We start from the raw sequence: 22,152 nt of genomic DNA, 5'->3' as shown, positions 1-22,152 counted from the left end.
TGCAAGGGTTTCTAAACGTTTTTTTGTCGAATACAAAAAATAAATATTTCATATTTCTAACTGTTTTATGGTAGTAGACAATATAAAGTTTTTATTGGTATAATTCATTTGCCTTAAACATAGTAAATAGTACTCAATAAATTAAGTTTTTCTCAGGTGCGGCGTATATACCGGAGTTACACCCTAAGGTGGCAAAATATTTAGTCAAGAAAAAATTTTAAAAAAAATATTGGGCATGTTAAGAAGGAGAGAATCAAGTGGCACACTTAAAAAATAACATTTGAAAATAACAATTTTCTGAAACTTATTTAAATATATACCTATGTCATTATATATAATCTTATATAATCATATATGGGCCGGTTTCACCATCTCCGATTAACTGTAACCTTCGATTAAACTCACTCTTCGTCTCTTTCTAAGGGGGACAGTTAGAAAGAGATGAAGAGTGAGTTTAATCGAAGGTTACAGTTAATCGACGTTGGTGAAACTGGCCCTATGACCATATAAGCTCTTATCAGGCCAAAATTCATATACGATCATATAAGATCGCTTCTTATATGAGCACATAAGAGAACATTATAAGAGATTTTTTTCCCGGGCGATTTTGTTACTGTTCATTGATAACTTCAATCTCTTGCATTAATTGTATTATAATTATAAGCATTGAAGAGCTTTGTCTCCTATGATTTTAATAAATATTTTATTATTAATATCCTGATAAGCTAAATCAAGATAAACCCATAATAATAAAAATTTAAACAGTTAAAGGTTGACATTATAATATAAAAAATGAAAGATTTTGATAATGCCATTCTACATTAAATATAATTTAAAATGCTATCATATTGAAAATTCTATTAAAATTCTACATTATGAAAAATTCGATTAAAAAATTCTAGATCTACTTTCTCTTGTTCTGCAAAATGATCGATATTATAGTGCGGAAAATAGGAAACATCGATTTATCATCTTTTGTCGATTCTTATCATATGTGTATTTTCCACTGACACGTTTGTCGCAGAACGTGGTGACGATCGATCCGCTGACAAAATCCTGCACGTTGGAAAATACCGCCAGTGGAAGTGGAAAAGTCTACCAATTCGACGCTACATTCAGCCCGTCCGCTACAACAGAGTCGGTCTACGAAGATGTAGGTTCCGTAATCGTTGAGGCTGTCTTAGACGGTTACAATGGCACTGTGTTTGCTTACGGTCAAACTGGTTGCGGGAAATCATTTACAATGCGAGGATTCATCGAACGTGCATTGGAACATCTATTCGAGGCGACTTCCACCGCCAGTTCTGAAACAAGGTATTCTTCAAACTCTTAAACAATGTTTGCCGCGGTATCTAGATAAAATTATCTAGATGATCATCCATATAAAGAAGTGGAATTATCTTTATCTTATCTAGGTGGAAAAATACAAAGTATATGCATCTTTATCTTAGATGAAAAATCATGTTATCTTATTTAATAAAAATTATCTAAGATAAGATTTTCATTTTTTCTGCTATTTCTTTACCTCAGTTTAAATTAAATTGGATTTCAGAACATATTATATATAGGGTAACTCCGGTATATACGCCGCACCTAAGGAAAACTTAATTTATTGAGTACTATTTAATATGTTTAAGGCAAATGAATTATACTAATAACAACTTTATACTGTCTACTACTATAAAAAAATTAGAAATATAAAATATTTGTTCTTCGTATTTAACAAAAATAAACTTTTAGAGACCTTTGCATTTTTGCCATAAATCCCATAGGGATAATTGATATTCATAGGTAGAATATAAGCCTTATAAAAAATTACAAGTAGGGGAGACCGGGGCTAAACCGCCAGTTTTTTTTCGGTGCCGATTTTTAACAAGAAAATAAATAATTTTAGTTAAATGTGGTATACCACTGTAAAGAGTGAACCTTTAGCTACAAAATTTATGTAGGAAATTTTTATCTATGTTGCTTTGTTTAACCGGTATAGAGCAAAAACGACAACGGTGGAAAAATTGAAATCTCAAAAATGCCGGGGTTGAACCGCCACCCCCGGGGCTAATCCGCCACACTGCATTTTCAATACATATACGTTCATCTAATCCTGAAAAATGATAGGATACATTTTAATAATTGTTTTTTAAGAGAAAAATATAAAAATTTATTTAAAATTTTTATGCAAAACATTATTAAAAAATAATTGTTTTACCTATTCCATAAAACAATTTAGGCACGTGAATACAGAGGTTAACCAAATCGTAAACTCCCCAACGGCACGTCACATTGTCAACGCGGGCAACCACGGGGAATACGCGTGACGGCGTTCCGGTGCCATAGGATCAGCGCGGACCCTCGAGCAACCTAACCAAGCCGCGTTTCTCGCGGGGGAGCGATAAATAGCGACAGGGGGGTTAGAAAAGCTCGCGGTGGAGCGCGACCATTTTACCGACTCGACGGCGTCCTCGCGCCGATTGCTCGACGCGCCGACGACGACGACGACGACGGCCATGACCACCACGACGACGACGGCCACGACGACGACGACGACGATGACCACCACCGACACCACCACCACTACAACGGCGGCGACAATGACGCCGAGACGATGCGGCGAACGCTGGACGATGCGGTCGCACGCGCGACTGTCACTGACACAACGACCAACAACGACGATTTACTGCGGCCGGGAGTCGGGACGATCTACAGCGCGCGCGGTATGTCAACTCTCGCGCGGAAATCGCGGGATCTCAGAGCCGTGCCGTGCCTCGCCGTACCTCGCCGACGTGTCGTGAGCGTGAGCGATCTCGAAAACAACGGTCCGCCATCTTTTCGGTCGGCCAAAACACCCGTTTTGCGACGATATGTGCGTACCATTTCCCTCCTACACAAACTGACGCACGTGCAAGGGAAGACAGAATCACGCTCGAGGGAAACCTAACCTGAAATCGCCGTGAGCTGAAGTCGTGCGCCCGGCGCGCCACAGTGACGAGACTGGCGGACCAGCCCCGGGTGCTTACTGGCGGATAAGCCCCAAACATAAGTTTCAGGTTTGATCGCCCACGAAATATTAGACATCAACGATAATGAAAAAACTACACTGGATTCGTGTTCAGCATGCATTACTCTTTATAATCACGTACCTCGAGATTTGGAGAGCAAACATTATTGCAGATATTACAATATTTCCACGCGCAGAAAATTTCACTTTTACCTTCCGAAAACACATTTGCCCTCGTAAAAATCATAACACGGCAGGTAACCTGCGGAGAATTTCTGCATACACATTAAATTGTTTTAATGAAGCTCTTGAAAGAGGAATTAAGCGCTTTCGGTTGTCCCGGAGTTATAATTGGGATAGTGTATTATTGTAGCGGTTAATGTGACGCACGTTCAAATTTGCGACTGCCCGCTCGATCTTACAATTCGGCGGTGGTATTTATAATGTCGGAGTCGACATTCCGTTGCTAGTCCAGGACTCTCGAAATAGCCTTGCGCTGGCCTTCGCATCAGCGCTTTCGGTCATCCCGGAGTTGAAATGGAAATTTTTAAGCGTACGGCGCAACTTGAACAGAAATAACGCAACACCTACCTACAGCGCGACGCCTATACCACATATCATCTCGTCTTGCCAAAAATCTAATAATGGTATCATAATAAAAATACACATGGATGTATTTGGCATTTGACGCTCTTAAATTTGCGTTGGAAAAATTGTTATATTTGGCAAAAATAATAGGTGGGGGTGGGGTTAAATTAAAAAATGTGACAAATTTGAAAAATCTGATTACGCCATTGTAAAGAGCACAAAAAGCCATCAACCTTTTGTACCAAACTTTTTTTCATACGCCTTATATTTTCGAAGATATTCGCTAAAAACTATAAAATCCGTTATTTTCGAGGGGTTGTTTCAACCCCTAAACGTCGAGATACGCCGCAAAAAAAAAACACGTGTCTAATGTTTTTTGATGCTCAACAACATATTCAAAGCGCATCCAAATCGGGTAGGTTCTAAATCGGGTTTTTTCGACCAATAAACGTCGAGATAAGCCGCAAAAAAAAAATACGAGTCTAATATTTTTTGATGCTCAACAACATATCCAAAGCGCATCCAAATCGGTCTTGGACACCCCCGACCGTTCCCTTGTAAGATAAATTTACGGATTTTCATCTTATTTTCAACTCAAATGATTTTGAAATCATCTAAGGCAAACGCTGTTCCTAAATCAATTTCTACGAAAATATATAATACACAATATTCCATTTTAATGGAAACAAAACATATACAGGATAATTCAGAACCAACGTTTGTCCTTGAAATGTCGTATTCCTGACTTAATTCTGAGACAACTTTTTTCCAAAATTTTGTTTAAAGCTTAGAGTTTTTAAATTATAAGAAGAAATAGTTTACTTATCACAGGTCGGGTACAAGAGATAGGCAAGGACGGCACTCAACATCACAACTCACAATCAGACGCGGGCGCTTACGTGGAACCTTCCCTCCCCCACGCCAGCGCCCTGTATACCCAACCTGTGATAAGCAAACTATCAAGAGACACGGTAGTGTCTCGCGCCAAGTACACGCGGAGCGAGACCGACCGTGACTCTTTTACGCGACGCGACGGGTTGCGAGTACTCGAGATGTTGAGATCTCGATAAACGAGTGAACGGATCAAGTTCTAAGTAGGCTTGATCGACAGCTTGGGGTCGAAATAGGGGGGGGTTTCTCTTATAATATTCCGCTACGTGCCCTACGAGCGGAGATATTGCGACGCAAAGTCCAAATGTGAAAAATTTTATTTAAGATACTCCTCCTAACGCCGCGATATCTTGATCACGTGATCAGAGAAAATGTCCCTTTCACTTTTTCGCCACTGGCGGCGCTTTCGCGCAGTGCAGATTAGAGTCCCTCTAATAAGAGTCGCGACACGTTGAAGTTTCAGCAAAATTCTGCGAGAGAGATAGAGATATACGCCATCTTACTTTAGACAAACGCATGCGCATAACGGTGCTGCGTATGTCACGTATGTCATGTATGTATATTCTCTATTACGTTACGTATGAAGTGTTCACCACGTGTTCAATGTCCCATATCCGAGTTTTAATAATTTTAAAGAACAATTGTGAGAATGGTTGGGTGTGCTGCGCCTTTTTGCAATAACTCTGCAAAAAAAGGTTACATTATGAAAGTGTTTCCGAGAGACCCGGAACGTCGGGCTTTATGGCAACAAAATGTTCCACGCGAAAATTGGACAGCGACGAATACTTCGTATCTCTGCGAGGTAAAGTAATGGTTTTTGCTTTTATTGCTATACAATGTCCATAAAAACTAACCTGTCTCACGGTCTAAGTTAGAGACGTCATTAAGACGGAATTAATATGTCATTTGACGTCACTGTGCTATCCGGGCATATATAATATATATTTTGTATTTTCAGATGCATTTTTCTCCAGAAATGTGGGAACAAAGATGTGACGGAAAACGAAAATTAAAACCAAATGCGGTCCCAACAATATTTGGGTTTTTTATGAAAAAGAAAAATACAGATACAAGCAGAAATGAACAAATATCAAAGGAACATGCTAAAGAAGAGCAAGTGAGTATTGATAGATACATTAAAATTATTAGGCAAAAATATATATACACTTACACGTATTTCACGTATCAATAATATATTGCAGCTAAACATTGAAGATTTGGAATGTAATACAATAAAGAACACTGCGGAGTATATTTCAGTAAATGACATTCCAGAAAGCAACATTGTAGATGCTGTACTTTCTACTACAGCTGAAAATAACACGGCAGAATGCATATTGACGACATCTACTTCTGATACATGTATCTCTGAATCTGAAAACTCAAACAACGAACAATTATGTAAAGAAAAATGTAATGAAGTAATTAAAAAAGCAAAGCTGCGTATGATAATAATGCAAAAGAAAATGAAAGTGATGAGATTAAAACTACACTCATTAGAACAAAAAATAAATAATGATAAATACAAGAAGGCTCTACAAAGAATATTTAACGAAGATCAAATAGCAGTATTATGTACAAAATGTCAACAAAGTAAAAATTGGTCTAATGAAACTGTACAGCGTGCTCTAAAATTAAAGCTGGCATGTGGAACCAATGGTTATGAAGAAGTTCTTCGTCAAGGTATGCCATTTCCATCTTTACGAACAATACAAAGACGATTGGAAGATTTCAAATTTGAGCCCGGAATTTCGGAGAAGATGTTTGACTTCTTAGCATATAAGAAGTCTTACTTTTGTAAAGATACTGATGTAGAATGTGGACTGGTATTCGATGAAATGGCTATCACACCGCGAAAATCCTATGATCCTTCCACCGAAGCAATTGTAGGAGATATAACATTTCCAAATGAAACAGGTATTGCTACGCATGCTTTAGTTTTCATGCTTGTTGGTATAGTTAATCGTTGGAAACATATAGTGGGATATCATCTTACAGGTAACAGTTTTAACAGTAAAATAGCAAAAGAAATAATATTTCAGATAATACATAAAGCAGAAGCAGTGGGCTTCCACGTGAATTTTATAACATCAGACATGGGTTCAGGAAACCTTGGAATTTGGAAACTGTTAGGTATAAGCTCAGGAAAATATAGTAACACAGTTAATCGTATCATACATCCTTGCGATATAAATAGATATTTGTATGTTATTGCCGACCCACCTCATCTTCTCAAAAATCTGAAACAAGCTTTGATTAATAACAAAGTAATAACCATTTCTGAAAATACCGTACACAAATATAAGTTACCGACAAACAAAATATATTTAAAACACTTCGATGAACTGCTAACTATTCAAGAAAATTCGGAACTATTATTAACGCCTAGATTTAAAGTCTCTGATATCAAATGTACGAACAATTTCAGTAAAATGAGGGTAAACAAAGCTAAAAATGTTTTTTCGAACGATGTTAGCAGTTCATTTCAATTATTAGCGCATGAACGTAATAAAGATGATTTTTATACTACTGCGTGGTTTGTCAAACTTATATGTAAATGGTTTAGTCTGGTTACATCAAGAACTTGTAAACTAGCGCTTGGTAAAAAAGTAGAAAACATATATACTGAGAATATCGAATTTTTACGAGAAGTTATTGATATTTTTACAGAGTTACAAATAGGAAATGGTGAATTTAAACCTGTACAGAGAGGCATTATTATAACTACTACATCCATACTTCAATTAACTGACTATCTCCTTGAACACAGAAACGTGCAATTTGTTTTAACTTCTCGATTTACTCAAGATGCCGTAAAAAATCTTTTTTCACAAATCAGACTAAAGCATGTGATACCGCATCCATTACAATTTATTCAAGACTTAAAACTTATTTCCATAGCCATGTACATGAAATATATTTATAGTAGTAGTTACGATAATGATGGGGGAAATTATTTACAAGGATTTCTAGAATACTTAAATAAGGACAAAAAAACAAAAAAAAAAACAAAAAGGCATAAGTATTGCGGAAAATAATAATAATGTAATAAATATAGATACACTTCCCCCTTTCAATCCTTACATAATACAACTGTCTAATCTTGAATTGAATTCGTTGTATAATATTGCCGGATACATTATTAATTCAATTAGCCGAAGGTGTAAAATTTGTAACAAGTGTTTGCTTTCTGTAGGATCTAAGAGTAAATTATCTTATCATTTTACAAAATTAGTACAACTGAAAGCTTACACTGAGAATTCTTTATATTTTATTAACAAACTTACATTCGGCATTTTTTTACGATTAGAACAGATGTTCAGATATTATTCAAAATATTTTTCGGATATAGGAAATACCAACATCAAATCATTTCTTATATCTAAATTTCGTGATGTTTCTGCTAATCATATTTTAAACTGTCATCAGTTGTATTTCAAATTATTAAAAGATTTGTCGTTTTACGATTACATATTATCAAAGAAAAATAACGATAGCAAATCGACGGTATGATAGCAAATCCATGGCTATGCATAATATTTTTTCTTAATAAGCTTCAATATGTCTTGCTTTTCTAATAATTTATAAAACTATACAATAAAAATTTTCGTTTATTATTATATATTCTATATTTTTATTTTATAAAGTTTATTATGTATTCCATAATATTTTTTTTTTAATACAAGTGTCTTAATACAATAAATTATAAAAATATTTCGTTTATTATTATATATTTTATATTCTTTATTTTATATAGTTTATTATGTATTGCATAACATTTTTTTTTAAATACAAGTGTCTTAATACAATAAATTACTATCATTGTAATATTTTCGTTCTTTCTTTTTCCCTTTCTTTTTATTTCCTTACTCAAACTGTTGATTCTTCACACAGTTTTTGTACAGAGAAAATTCTTATGTATGTTTTGCTTTTATCATATATATTTTTAATTTCCTTTGCCACAATTTACTGTTACTGTCATTTCCACAATTCAAATATTGGCGGGAGTTGTTGAAAAATGCCGGACCAATCAAAAGTGGCAGCCACGTGTCGCGACTCATAGGGCCAATTCCTTTTAGTGACACAAGTCGACACAAGTGTCGTTCTGTCTTTGTTATTCATTGAATGCCAAGAAGGATAGAACGATGTTTGTGTCGACTTGTGTCGCTAAAAGGAATTAGCCCTTATTAGAGGGACTCTAGTGCAGATATAGTGCGTTCATATACGTGTTTGTACTGCGCGCAGTGCAGATAGTTAGTGCGTTCAGCGTGCTGTCACGTCACAGTCAGTTCACTTAACCTATCGAGAGATACGGTAGTGTCGGAGCGAGACCGACCGTGTGACTCTTTATATATATTGACAGCAGAGAGCTGATACTGAGATCAAGGAGTCAAGGAGTCAAGGAGCCTGTTCACACGAGGCGTTTCTGCCGCGCGATTGCGGCCGTGCGTTAACGTTTGCACGAGCCGCACGCTGTCGCGAGGTAAGGTGCGACAACGCGCGTACGCGAAACGGTAGTAACACCGTAATCGTGCCGGCGATATACTGAATTTGAATTGCTTCGTGCTTATCTGGAGATTTCGTATCCCTACATCGTGTTACCACCGCTGCCGGAAAAGAGGTTCTCTACGCTTGGCAGAAAGTGACGACTGACACGTTCGATCCCGACTTCGTTGATCGCAGAAGAGCTGGACTCGAGGTACGTTTCCGATTTGCAATTATAACAGTATCGTGCGATGAATGTTGTACTAACCTCAAAGTCGGAGCATCCTTGCTCACCGCTACGGGATCGACGTAAAGTTTTAGCGGATTTTAATCTTCCGAATTAGCGTCGCAACAATATTAGTCTTCCATTATCTATTGCCTCACAACTTTTCGATTTTAATATTCTGTAGCTGTATAGTTATTTGTACACAATCGTGATATTAATATACATCAGATTGTTCATGTTTTTGTGCTGTTACAGTTCTATGATTTAGAGGAACTGTTTCGTAACGGTGGCCCCGTGCCAGATACAAATTACATATTCCTGGGAGATTTTGTCGATCGGGGCTACTATAGCTTAGAAACGTTTACTCGTCTGCTCATATTTAAAGCTAAATGGTCCGACAGGATAACGTTACTACGCGGTAATCACGAAACTAGACAAATCACGCACGTTTATTTGGATTTTACGGTAAGTGCGCAACGATACTTTCTTTTCTGGGCTTTTTTTACATTTGTGTATAATAAAGCTTTGATTTCATTGGTCTCTTCATTTTCTGTTCTAGATGAATGCCAAAACAAGTACGGCAATGCTAATGCGTGGAAGTACTGTTGTAGGGTATAACTCCACTTTTGATTACGCTCGAATAAAATTCTGTTTTAGTTAATTGATGAACAGGTTCTTTGTGTACACGGTGGATTGTCTCCAGCTATTAGAACACTAGATCAAATTAGAACGATTGAAAGAAATCAAGAGATTCCACACAAAGGTATTAATTGTATAAAGTGATATGTCATTGCAAAAGTTACATAATAATAAAAGTTACATGACTGGATATTTACTGTTATTGTACAATAATAATGAAATATCGTTGCTTAATTGCCATATTACAGGTGCTTTCTGTGATTTGGTCTGGTCCGATCCAGAAGATGTAGAAACATGGACAGTAAGTCCGCGTGGTGCAGGCTGGCTGTTTGGCAGCAAAGTGACTTACATGTTCATGGAAGTGAATGATCTTAAACTCATCTGTAGGGCGCACCAATTAGTTCAGGAAGGTATGTCTTTGCTCAAATATTTCTGTCGCAGATTTTTTTAAATATCTCGGAAGTATGTATTGATGACGCATATTTTTATCATGCAGGTTATAGGTACATGTTTAATGACAAACTCGTCACAGTGTGGTCGGTCCCAAATTATTGTTATCGATGTGGTAACATAGCTAGTATCATGCAGTTCACGACAGTGGATCAGACATCACCAGTGCTGTTCCACGCAGTGCCTGATTCCGAGAGAGTAATCCCACCTCTAATGCCCACTCCGTACTTTTTGTGATCTATCTTAGTGGCTCATCTGTACGGATGCGGAAGAGAAATGTCTGTGTCTAGACCCTACGGAATCACATGATTTGATTGGCCAGATCCAGGCTGGTACCATGACGGACCCACACATTCATGAGAATATATCACTGATTATATACATATTACTTTAGAAAATTTTGATTCCCTTAAAAGAAATTATTTGATGCGTTCTACGATCAAAGTACGATACTTAGAGAGGACTGAATTGTCGTGTGATTGATCTTATTCAGGGAATGTTCTTTAGATTTTTTAAGAACTTTATCAGGTTTTACATGTTGTAAAGTTAATTACATGTTGTAAAGCTAACTTTTATATATCTACATAGTATCTGCCATTGCATCAGCCTGATTTTTGTAGCTCGAGAAAAAAAAAGAAAACGATATTTTGCATCAGAGCAAATGTGAACATTCTGTGGTATAGACGCTTTTGCTGTCTACTATGTACATTCTGTAGAGCATTCATATCTCAGAGCAGCATTCTGGACTTTAATGTTCAAAAGACTAAGAGCTTTTAAATAATTTATGAGCGCGAATAACGCAAATAGTCCAGTGCTGTGTGTGAATATAAAAAGAAAAGAAATATCACGTTTAAACATTCCGGCAAAAAGTACACTCTCTGAGTACAGTAAATGCTTCTCTGACATTACAATCGTTGTGCGTAGAATTCAGATTTATTAAAGCGTGAGCATATATAGTACTGTTAAGGTCTTCCTGAACATATAAATGATCTGTTGCTGGTTTAGGTACTGTGTGTGCTGCGTACCGTTCTTTTTTCTTCTAAATGCGCAATCGGTGTTCTTAGCAAGAATCGTAAATTCGGCTCTTTTTCGCCGAAGTACAAATAGCGTGTAGCAGTAGCCAAAGTTTTCCTGCTTAGGTAAGGAAATCCGATAGCGGGATCGTTATAGCATCTGTAGAGAGTTGTCTTATTATTTTTATGCACATGACATTTTTTTACGCTTAATTTTAAGAAATTCCGAGCTCAAATATTGTCTTTAACCTTTAGAGGCCGGGAAAAGGACTTGAAGAGTTTTTTTTTTTTTTTACTATTTTTCCCTTATTCAACACACAAATTTTGCCCGAAAACATCAAATAGATTGTGTTTTTTGGGTGGTCGATATTTCGACCACCCCCGGCCTTTAAAGGTTAAACTACCTTGACACACATTAATGTTCTTTTCAAGAAAGATATCCACCGTTCGTTCGTCACACACACTTCTCTCTTCTATATATATATATATATATATATATATATACATATATGCCAAATCGCTGTCGTATTGAATAATCGTAATTAACTAATTGTCATAAGTTCATTAATGTAGGGAGCAACTTGAAAAGAAAAAAAACCGAGACCCTTAGCAATGTGCCTCTAAATTAATAAGCGTTTGTGTAATATAATGATACGATATTGATATGACATAATTAATGGAAATGCACCGGCCATTGCGTATCATAAGCCTGAATTCTGACCATCGATTTTTGCTAGCTCACGATAATTCCTAACCGATCACAGACCCGACAAATATGGCATTGGCATTGTGGCACAGGCTGTCAAGTTGAGACTACTCTATTTTGAATTTTGTGATATAGACCGAAGGAGGCGTGTGCAATGGTCATGTCGATGTTTATAACGACTCTCCTTGTCGCACCATTCGAAGAGGTGTTTTGCGAAGATCCGTTATTCCAAGAAATGTAATAAACTTTTGAACAGTGCCTTCAGAACTATAACACGACGGTCTACTAGAAGTATAAATGCTTTCTTATTCTATTTCATATAAGCCTTCCGCTATTGTTTTGGAACGAGCCTTTGCTTTTTCGCGAAACTTTTCTACGATATTTACGTTTTACGATTTTACTACCTTTTAGGTCTACTCTTACAATTTTACATCACGCGCGCGCGGTATATTCTCTATTTGTACTACATATTAATTATAACGTACAATTACAATTGCGCGATACTTTACGCGAGTAATGTATTACATAAGGTAGAGAGGAGCGCATCTAGAACGAATTGGGACACGGAGCTTGCGTTACAAACTCGACTCGCTACATTTGCAGCCTCCGAGTCGTGAAACGGTTTCGCAACGACGAGAACGTCCTACGTGCGGTACGGATATCATTAGAAATCCTTAAAAAAAAAGAAAAGAAGTATTAGCCTCTGTATCTATTGGGGTGTTCGCGGCGTTTCGTTTACCGGAATGCCTCTGTCTGTGATCGCTTTAATCTTATCGAAGTGTCCAAGCGCTTGCGGCGACTCGATATTAATAATCGGTAAGCTCGCGAGAGAGAGAACAAATAAAGACAATTTGCAAGATAAAAATAAAATAACGAAGACTAATTTAGCTTAATGTGCTCCGTGCGGGAGCTTGAACACTGCGCATAATCCTTAAAGATCTCACAGGTAGACACCATTTTAAAACGATCATCATGTACCTTGAAAGTATAGACTTTGTTATGTTAATGTAATGAAGAACGTTTGTAATAAAAATTCGCAAAAAAATCGCACTTGATCGCATTGTCAATAATAGAGAAGAACACGATCGCATAGTGCAGACCAAACGCTTTGGACCAAACGCTATGGTACATGAGCATATTTACAGTTCGAAGACCAAGAGGTAGAGCCGCGGGGATACGACGACAAGAAGAAAGATGTCGTCAGCTAACCACCATTGGGGTAGACGAGGCAGAAGACCGAGACAGTAACATAATTATTTTTAAGCCGTATTTTTAAGCAGTAATATAACCCGTCAGTATTATATTCGTACCTCTGACCATACACATATGAACACACACATACAAAGTGAATATGTGAATATGCTACGTTTCTTATACATACATGAAAACATAATTGCTAAATAAACATTTAATAAAACTATTATATTGTTATTTACTTCATACTTACCAAATCAAGTTTTATTTAATATGTATAATCTATTGTAACTGTAAATAAATTTATTATTTACTGTATAATTAAATGCTGGTACATTCAAGAAATTTGTAATTCTGACCTGGATTTATATCCTGTCCAAACTACACATGTATGTTTAAATTGATGTTTAATCTAGTTATTGCTCCAATAATGTTTAAATAAATCGTAGCTTTAGTTTTTAACGCAGGAAAAGAAAATTTAACGTTTAAGCGCTAACCAATGTTGATGCATTTTTCTGAAGAAATACTTACAGATTGATTTTGTTGCATATTTGAAATCTAAAATCCGAGCATGCTAGAAGCACTTTCATTATCTTCAATGTGTCAGGTATTTTAAAAGAACACTAAATTTATCTTTAAAAATAGGCAAAATTCAAGCAGCTGTAACTTTGTTAAAAATGAACAAAATTTAAATTTAAAAAGAGGATTTTAAAGCTTGAAATCTCTACTTTTGAAAGTTTTTATCGTGGATTGAATAAGAAATGAGCATTTTGACTTTGATTGCTCATAACTTCCTTAAAAATCATCGTATTGCAATTCAAAAAACAGATTCTTAAAGCTGAAACTTTGCTTTATTGAACGGTATAATTGCCAAATTTTTTAAAATAACAAATAGACATGATACAAATGGATGAAAATAATGTAAATTATTTTTAAATGCAGAGTACTTAAAAGTACAAAAAAACATAAAGAATAAATTTGTTTTATTTGTATCATGTCTACATGTTATTTAAAAAAATCTATTTTCTTAGAAATAATAGTCTGTAACACCTTTAGCTTTACAATTTGTACATACTGTTTGTAAGATATACTCTTTATAAGACTAGTTAGAAGAGGATGCGTAACACTACAAAATGCATGATATTAGTACAAAATTACCTTTTTTAAAAAAGGTAAAAAAAGGGCGCCAAGTACACGCGTGGTTGTTACCTCTGAAAAAAACCAAGTGGTAGTATCATTAATTTTATCTCACAAAATTGTCTCACAAAAATTGTCTCACAAAATTGTCTCACAAAATTGTCTCACAAAATTGTCTCACAAAATTGTCTCACAAAAATTGTCTCACAAAATTGTCTCACAAAAATTGTCTCACAAAACTATTAAATTACAAAATTGTTACTTTATTCAATCCAAGTGATATCTATCTTAACAAAATTATTAAAAACAGAAGTCGTTTTTGTTCGACCCAACTGGCCTAATAATTAATATATTTAAACTCACAACGTTTCGAAAAATTATCTCACAAAATTGTCTCACAAAAATTGTCTCACAAAATTGTCTCACAAAAATTGTCTCACAAAATTATTAAATTACAAAATTGTTACTTCATTCAATCCAAGTGATATCTATCTCGAAAAAACCTAAATAACAAGTGGTATCTATTTAAAAAAAAATATGTGAAATCTTTTAATACTGCGCCAATTACAAAGAGAGAATATATATATATACCTTATAACAAAATTATTATTATATCATGAAATTGCGTTACCAAACTCAATCCAAGTGATATATATATTTCAAAAAAATATATGAAATCTTTAAATTACGCCAACTACAAAGAGAATATATATATTGCTTTGAAAAATAATTGTAGTGCAACTACTCTTAAAAAATAAAACAAAATTGTGTTACCTAACTCAACCCAAGTGGTATGTATCTTTGTATTCCTGAGGATCTTTCTATCAACCCAAATGGTAGTAGTTTTAATTCTCCTTGATAAAATTATAATATTACAAAGAATCATTTAATCATTTTAATCACAAAGAATTAAAGAGGTAACATTATAAAATAAAAATATTTAATTAAAATAAAATAAATAAATTTTTCTTGTAAAAAACTTGGCGCTGCTTTTTTAAAGTCTATCCAGACAAATTTGCATCGCGCATAAACATAAGCGTAAGAAATTGATTGGTTCAGATATATGTGCAAAAGGAAATAGACCAATCCATCTCTTTATGCATATGCTTATGCACCTATGCAAGTTTGTCTGGATTAACCTTAAAAAAGCAGCGCCAAGTTTTTTACAAGAAAAATTTATTTATTTATTTTAATTAAATATTTTTATTTTATAATGTTACCTCTTTAATTCTTTGTGATTAAAATGATTAAATGATTCTTTGTAATATTATAATTTTATCAAGGAGAATTAAAACTACTACCACTTGGGTTGATAGAAAGATCCTCAGGAATACAAAGATACATACCACTTGGGTTGAGTTAGGTAACACAATTTTGTTTTATTTTTTAAGAGTAGTTGCACTACAATTATTTTTCAAAGCAATATATATATTCTCTTTGTAGTTGGTTTCTTTTTACATTAAGCTTTGTACAAAACTTTAGAAAAGAAAAAAATTGTTAGATTAGAATTAAGGAATTTTAAGGACAAACATGTGTTCTGAATCACATTGTTTAAACACGAATCGATTTACACAACGAAAACAACTTATACAAAAGTTATTCAATTTTAAGAGAGAAATATAAAAGTTCTTTACATATTATATAGATTATATATTTCTTCTCAAATGCTTATTATTACATTTTCTACGTTCAGGTATTTGGCGTTGTTCAGTTACCTCGAGATCTACAACGAGCGATTACGAGATTTGTTACAAGACGACACTGGGGAAACCCTGACACTGAAAGAGGACCCTACGAAAGGTTCCTACGTCGCGGGTGGATTGCGCGAGGTCACCGTCAAAGACGCGACCGAATGCGCCGCGTTGGTTCAACAGGGCGATCAAAGGAGAGCCGCAGCCGCGACGAAGATGAACGCTGCCAGTTCGAGGAGTCATGCTGTTTTAACTCTGTCACTCGAGGCGATCGCCATCAATGACGATGATAAACGTGGTAATGCTATCAGGAGAGGTCGATTGCATTTAGTCGATCTAGCTGGATCCGAAAGGCAAACCAGGACTGGAGCTACGGGAGATCGTTTGAAAGAAGCTGCCAGTATCAATCTGAGTTTATCGGCATTAGGGAATGTCATTAGTGCGTTAGCTGCCGGAAATGGAAGACATGTCCCTTACAGGTATTATGCAAAATAATTTTTACATAATTTTTCATGAATTTTCATTTTATTTTTTCTGATTTACACCACTACTTGATGAAGTTTTCATTTTACATTATTTACGTATAATCAAAAATTGTATTTACTTAACTTTCTCATTTGAAAATTATGTCCAAACGTTGAAAACCCCATAAGAATTAACAAACACTGCAATTGCAATTCAATTTTGACTTATCTGTCTTAGATGATTTAATTATTATGCAATAAAATACAATATTATTTATAATATTATACTTATTTATACACACACATAATTCTTTAACGCAGATTCCACTTTCTTAAGATTTTACAAATTATCGAAAAGAACAAAATAAAAAGTAATTATAAACTAAAGGTACTATGATTCTTCTCAGAGATAGTAAACTGACGAGACTTCTGCGAGACAGTCTGGGTGGGAATGCCAGAACTTTGATGATCGCCTGCGTAAGCCCAAGTGACATCGACGCTGAAGAGACCCTCAGCACTCTGCGCTATGCTGCCCGAGCTCGTTGCATCAAGAATAAGCCGATCGTCAATGAAGACCCTAAAGACGCTCTTCTTAGACAATATCAATTAGAACTTCAACGTTTAAGGAAGTTGCTTGACTGCAGCGACCCATTAAACGCTGGATCGGACTTCCAAAAAGATGCGGAGGAAGAAAGAGAGAAACAATATTCCGACGAGGTGATGCAATAATCGTATAATTTTTCTATTATACTTTTTAATTTTACAAATATATATATATGTATATAAATGTTCTTATTAATTATTCTACAAATATCTCTTGTACAGTCATTCTATACATTTATTGTTATTATTATTAATTATATATTGCTAATATAGTTTTATATAAATTTAATTATAAATTTTTAGAATATAATTTGTATATTCAATATACATATAAACAATCTTCTATTTATCTATTTCTTTGTAAAAAAAGAGTTGCATATTTTTTTAATTTAACTTCAAAATACATTTGATACTTTTCACTTGCATACACGATACAAATTGTACATACAATATATAACAATAAGAAAGATATAAATATAATTAAAGGTGGAGAGGATACGGAAAGAGTGCGAGAGTTCAAATTTATCAGCTCAAAAACTAAAAGAGGAACTAGAAGCTCTGAAATTCCGTTACGAATCGGGATTAAACATGACGAACAATATTGACAAAACTGAAAATCTCAGTCAAGAATGTGAGAAGATGAATGAGTTGGATAAAGAACGAATGGAAAGAAGAAGAAAGAAAAGAGAGGCAGCTTTACAAGACGTTCTAAGAAGGTTGGAGAAACTGACGATTGGTGGAGAAGAGATCGGTAATGCGGAACTGAAAAAAAGGAGGGAGAAAAGAAGAAAGAAGCTAGAAGTTCTTGTAGGGGCGCTGGAAGCCAACGATGCCAATGGTAGTGTCTTCCAAGTATACGGCCAACTGAGGTTTGTACAATATTCATCAATGTTTATTTGTATATAATTTATCCGAAGACTAAAATCATTTGAAAAACCGCACTATTTTAAAAAATATTTTAAAACGTTATTTTTTTCTATTTTAATAAAAATTTAATCATTAAAAAAAATAATTGTTTTTTGTTTAAAAAAAGTAATATTCAAACAGAATAATGTAAAATAAAATTATGTTTAAAAGGGAATAACAGATGAAGGATAGTAATAATATAAATATAATAGAAAAAAAGAAATACTAGCTCGAGATTGAAGAACAAAATATTCACTTTTTTATGTCTTTTTTATGTACAACTTATTTATGTCTCTATAAATTTTAATAAGTATATTTTTATTAATAATAAATAAATGATCACTATTGATCACTATATTTAAAATAACAGATCGACAGAAGATGCACTGAAGAAAATGGCGAAGCGAGTAAAACAATTAGAAGCTGAGGCAGCAGATCTCCAGGCATCCTGGGACGCCGAACGTCGCGAGCTCCTTCGAAGAGAACTGTTAACGTCCCAATTGTGCGACCTCATGGTACCCTATCTTCGTCCTGGCTGCCTCTTTCGAAATATTGCAGCGATGAGAGAGGCAGCGACCTGGTGCGATGAGCTGGGACGATGGCGCTTGCCGGATGTGTCCCCTCATATACCTCTACCTCCGGCCGCCCCCACGGCGCGGGCGGATATTCTTCACCTCACCGGTATTTCCTCCAAGGAGGATCACAATAACAATAATAATAATAATAGTAGCAATGACGAGAATGATAGTGATCAAGATAACGATAACGAAGAAGACGGTAGACGAGATATACAGGAAAAAAACGGCTGGAATGCCGTGAACACTTATTTTCGAAGAAGCAGAGTGGATACTCTTCTAGCACACGCAAAGGAAGCGAAGACTTTCGGTAAGATTATATCATATGCGCGCGCGAGTATTATATGTTTATATTTATGTGTACGCTACTATTTAATTCGCTTATTTGCTGCAACAATGACACAACTCAAAAAACAAAGTTTTCTAGAGAATAAACTTGAATGTTTTGAACCATTAAAATTTTGTTATATTATTTTTTAATGCAGTTTTGAAGTAATAACTGTAGAAGAATAAGAGTATCTAGCTATATACAAGGGTCGGTACAAAAGTAATGCCCCCTAATTTTTTTCTCACATAATTTTATTCCTGGAACTTTGACGTTTACATGAGTTTAATCTTACATCTTTATGGTGCACATTTATTATTTTTCCACATAATCACCATCTCTTTCTATGCACTTTTACCATCTGTGAATAAGACGCTGTATACTCGTGCGGTAAAAGTCTTTGCTTTTATTCTTAAGGGCTTGATCAACACATTTCTTTAGCTCATCGGCATCTAAAAATTGGTGTCCACAAAGTGTATCTTTCAATAGGCCGAAGAGGCGCCAGATCCGGACTATGAGAAGGATGAGGAAGAACAGTCCATTACAGTTCAGCAATTGCCTCCCTCATCCGCAGATTGATGTAGGGCCGTGCGTTGTCATAAAGAAGAAAAACCTCATTATTCAAATTTTTGTCAGGTCAAATTCTACAGACGAGTGACGATGAGCTAAAGAAAAGTGTTGATCGAGCTTTCACAAATAAAAGCAAAAGACTTTTACCGTACGAGTATACTGCGTCTTATTCACAGATGGTAAAAGTGTATAGAAAGAGATGATTATTATGTGGAAAAATATTAAATGTACACCATAAAGATGTAAGATTAAACTCATCTAAACACCCAGTAAAAGTTCCAGGAATAAAATTTTCTGAAAAAAAAAATCAGGAGGCATTACTTTCGTACCTCGGATATATATATATATTTTTGTTTTGCGTTGGGGATGAAAATGCCTAATGCATACCCTGGAGCCGGTCTCCAGGGTTATGTCGGGCTTGCACCGGCTAAAAAACATCCCCGTGTAACCAACCCAACACGGAGAAAATTGCTACGGTTGTTACAACAACATTTTCTATGATTGAAAAAGAAATGTATGTGAATTCAAGTTACATTGATATTACATTAAATGTAGCTAACAAGGGAACCTCGCGAAGTGGAAAATTCTGATTTTAATATAACTTTCCACACGTGTAGGGGGAGTAAAAAGATGAATTTAGATATTTTTTATAGCTGCCCAAAAACGGTTTTAAGGGGTGAAACCATTGCTCATAGTAGAGCGGTTTTTTGCTTTTCTCGATATATCTCGAAAAATATTTGAGATATCAAAAAATGTTTCTTATAAAAGTTTTACAGTAAAATCTCTTCTATTCGACAACATTAATAATATTTTTTAAAAATAATTTTTTAAACAAAATTTTGATTAAAAATTAAAAAAAATTTTTTAAAACCGTTTTTGGGCAGCTATAAAAAATATCTAAATTCATCTTTTTACTCCCCCTACATGTGTGGAAAGTTATATTAAAATCAGAATTTTCCACTTCGCGAGGTTCCCTTGTAAGATATGCTCATCTGTACGGTTCTCATAATTGTATAGTTCTTACTATAAGTAACATTCGGTTACAATACCCTCATATATAGTTACCTCAGGATTATTGGTACTCTCTCTAAAGTGGCAGTCTGCAGTATAAATAGTATGGTTGAGAGATCTATAAGATATAGTTGCACGGTACAGTACTGATTGTGAGAGTTCAGTTCAATCGCAGAGTACTATGGTTTCCATAACCCTTTTGCATTGATGAACGAAAAATAACATTATTATTCTGTTGTAGCAACTCTAACTTTTTCTCCGTGTATTAGCTCTTTATTCAATATATATTAAATTCTCACCTTTCTTTTGCAAACAACTCTAAAATGACAATTTTTAAGTTACGTTGTTGTAGTAGCAAATGAGCTATATATGTGTGCGTATATGTGTATACGCATATATATATATACTAGATTTTGAGCCCGCGCTTCGCGCGGGCTCAAAATCTATTCCCCTCTCCCCAAACTCACCCATTAATTAGGAGCACCAAATTTGATGTTCTTTCTCCTCAAACTCTAACCTACATCATCGAATTCTTTTTTAATAAATAATAAATAATAGATAATATTATAGATGCAGATTAGCATATTGTCAAATATTTCAAAAATGTAATCCCCTATATTAAAGTCTTTAAATTTTATTTTTGCTGGCGCTTCGCGTGTTTTTACCCTCCGCTGACCCGCCATTATTGAATCTCTTTCATTTTCTTTCATTTTATTTTCTTTCTGTTCCTCCTTTTTTCTATTTTGTTTAAAAATTCTACCGGGTTTAGTTTTACATTTGCTGCCTTTCTGTTTTAATATCAATTCATTTATTCTTTTTTTTTCGCCCGCGCTTTGCGCGCTTTTACCCTCTGAAAAATTATCCATTACTGAAAAATTAAACTTATCCTCCAAAAATTAAAAAAATTTTGGCACTGGTTTCAAGAAAATCGGTCCATTAATACTTATTATTGGCATAGAAAACTGAAAAAATAGCACCGGTTTTAAGAAAATACGTTCATTACTGAAAAATTAAACTCATCGTAGCCATCCCCGAAAAATTAGAAAAATTTTGCAACCGGTTTCCAAAAAATCGGTTATGAAAAATTATACACATCTTCGCCATTCTCAAAAAATTAGAAAAATTTGGGCACTGTTTTTAAGAAAATCGGTCCATTAATTGAATAAATAGTTCGCAATCAGAAAAATTTTAGCACCTGCAGTTTTCAAAAAATTGGTACATTAATGAAATATTAAACCCATATGAAAAATTGGCCTCCACCACACATCCTTTTTTTGAATCATCCTTAGCGAGTGGAATATATACACACATACAGACTTTTTTAAAAAGGCATAGAAAACTGAAAAAAATAGCATCGGTTTTAAGAAAATACGTCCATTACTGAAAAATTAAACTTATCGTCGCCATCCCTGAAAAATTAGAAAAATTTTGGAACCGGTTTCAAATTTTTCGGTGATGGCGATGATGTGTATAATTTTTCATAACCGATTTTTTGGAAACCAGTTCCAAAATCAGTAACAAAAAATTATCCATAAAAATTATCCATAAAAAAAATCAGCTTAATCAGATATCTCAAAATTTGCGGAAATTAGAGCAATCACGTACATTTTTTTAAACAGAAATTGGATACCCCTTTATTATTAACAATTTTTCTAATTCTATTACATTCTTTAATTCTTCCTT

The 22,152-nt window shown here is 34.7% G+C and overlaps 1 protein-coding gene and 1 long non-coding RNA gene across 4 annotated transcripts in view; both read left to right on the top strand.

Moving 5' to 3' along the window:
- Positions 1-19,058, top strand: part of LOC139781808 (osmotic avoidance abnormal protein 3-like) — a 35,220-nt gene extending 16,162 nt beyond the window's left edge. The window contains exons 3-7 of the mRNA XM_071720701.1: positions 1,025-1,314; positions 16,018-16,494; positions 16,887-17,196; positions 17,569-17,951; positions 18,359-19,058. Coding sequence (XP_071576802.1) covers positions 1,025-1,314; positions 16,018-16,494; positions 16,887-17,196; positions 17,569-17,951; positions 18,359-19,043 — 2,145 coding nt within the window. The 3' untranslated portion in view covers positions 19,044-19,058. The remainder of the gene's footprint in view (positions 1-1,024; positions 1,315-16,017; positions 16,495-16,886; positions 17,197-17,568; positions 17,952-18,358) is intronic.
- Positions 8,541-13,414, top strand: LOC139781809 (uncharacterized). Of its 3 annotated transcripts, none has more exons than XR_011720686.1 (6): positions 8,541-8,758; positions 8,841-9,173; positions 9,441-9,650; positions 9,745-9,948; positions 10,073-10,234; positions 10,321-13,414. It is a non-coding gene; the product is annotated as an uncharacterized lncRNA (long non-coding RNA). The 3 variants fall into 3 exon arrangements; XR_011720685.1 differs by having other exon boundaries at positions 8,838-9,173; XR_011720684.1 differs by having other exon boundaries at positions 8,544-9,173.
- Positions 19,059-22,152: the final 3,094 nt, after the last annotated feature.

This window comes from Temnothorax nylanderi, unplaced genomic scaffold (assembly GCF_030848795.1).
Source record: "Temnothorax nylanderi isolate EJ_2023f unplaced genomic scaffold, tnyl_v1.0 TNYL_tig0364_pilon, whole genome shotgun sequence".
In the NCBI taxonomy this organism is placed as follows: domain Eukaryota; kingdom Metazoa; phylum Arthropoda; class Insecta; order Hymenoptera; family Formicidae; genus Temnothorax; species Temnothorax nylanderi.
The sequence above is the reverse complement of the archived record's forward strand: the minus strand, read 5'-3'. Positions and strand labels throughout refer to the sequence as shown.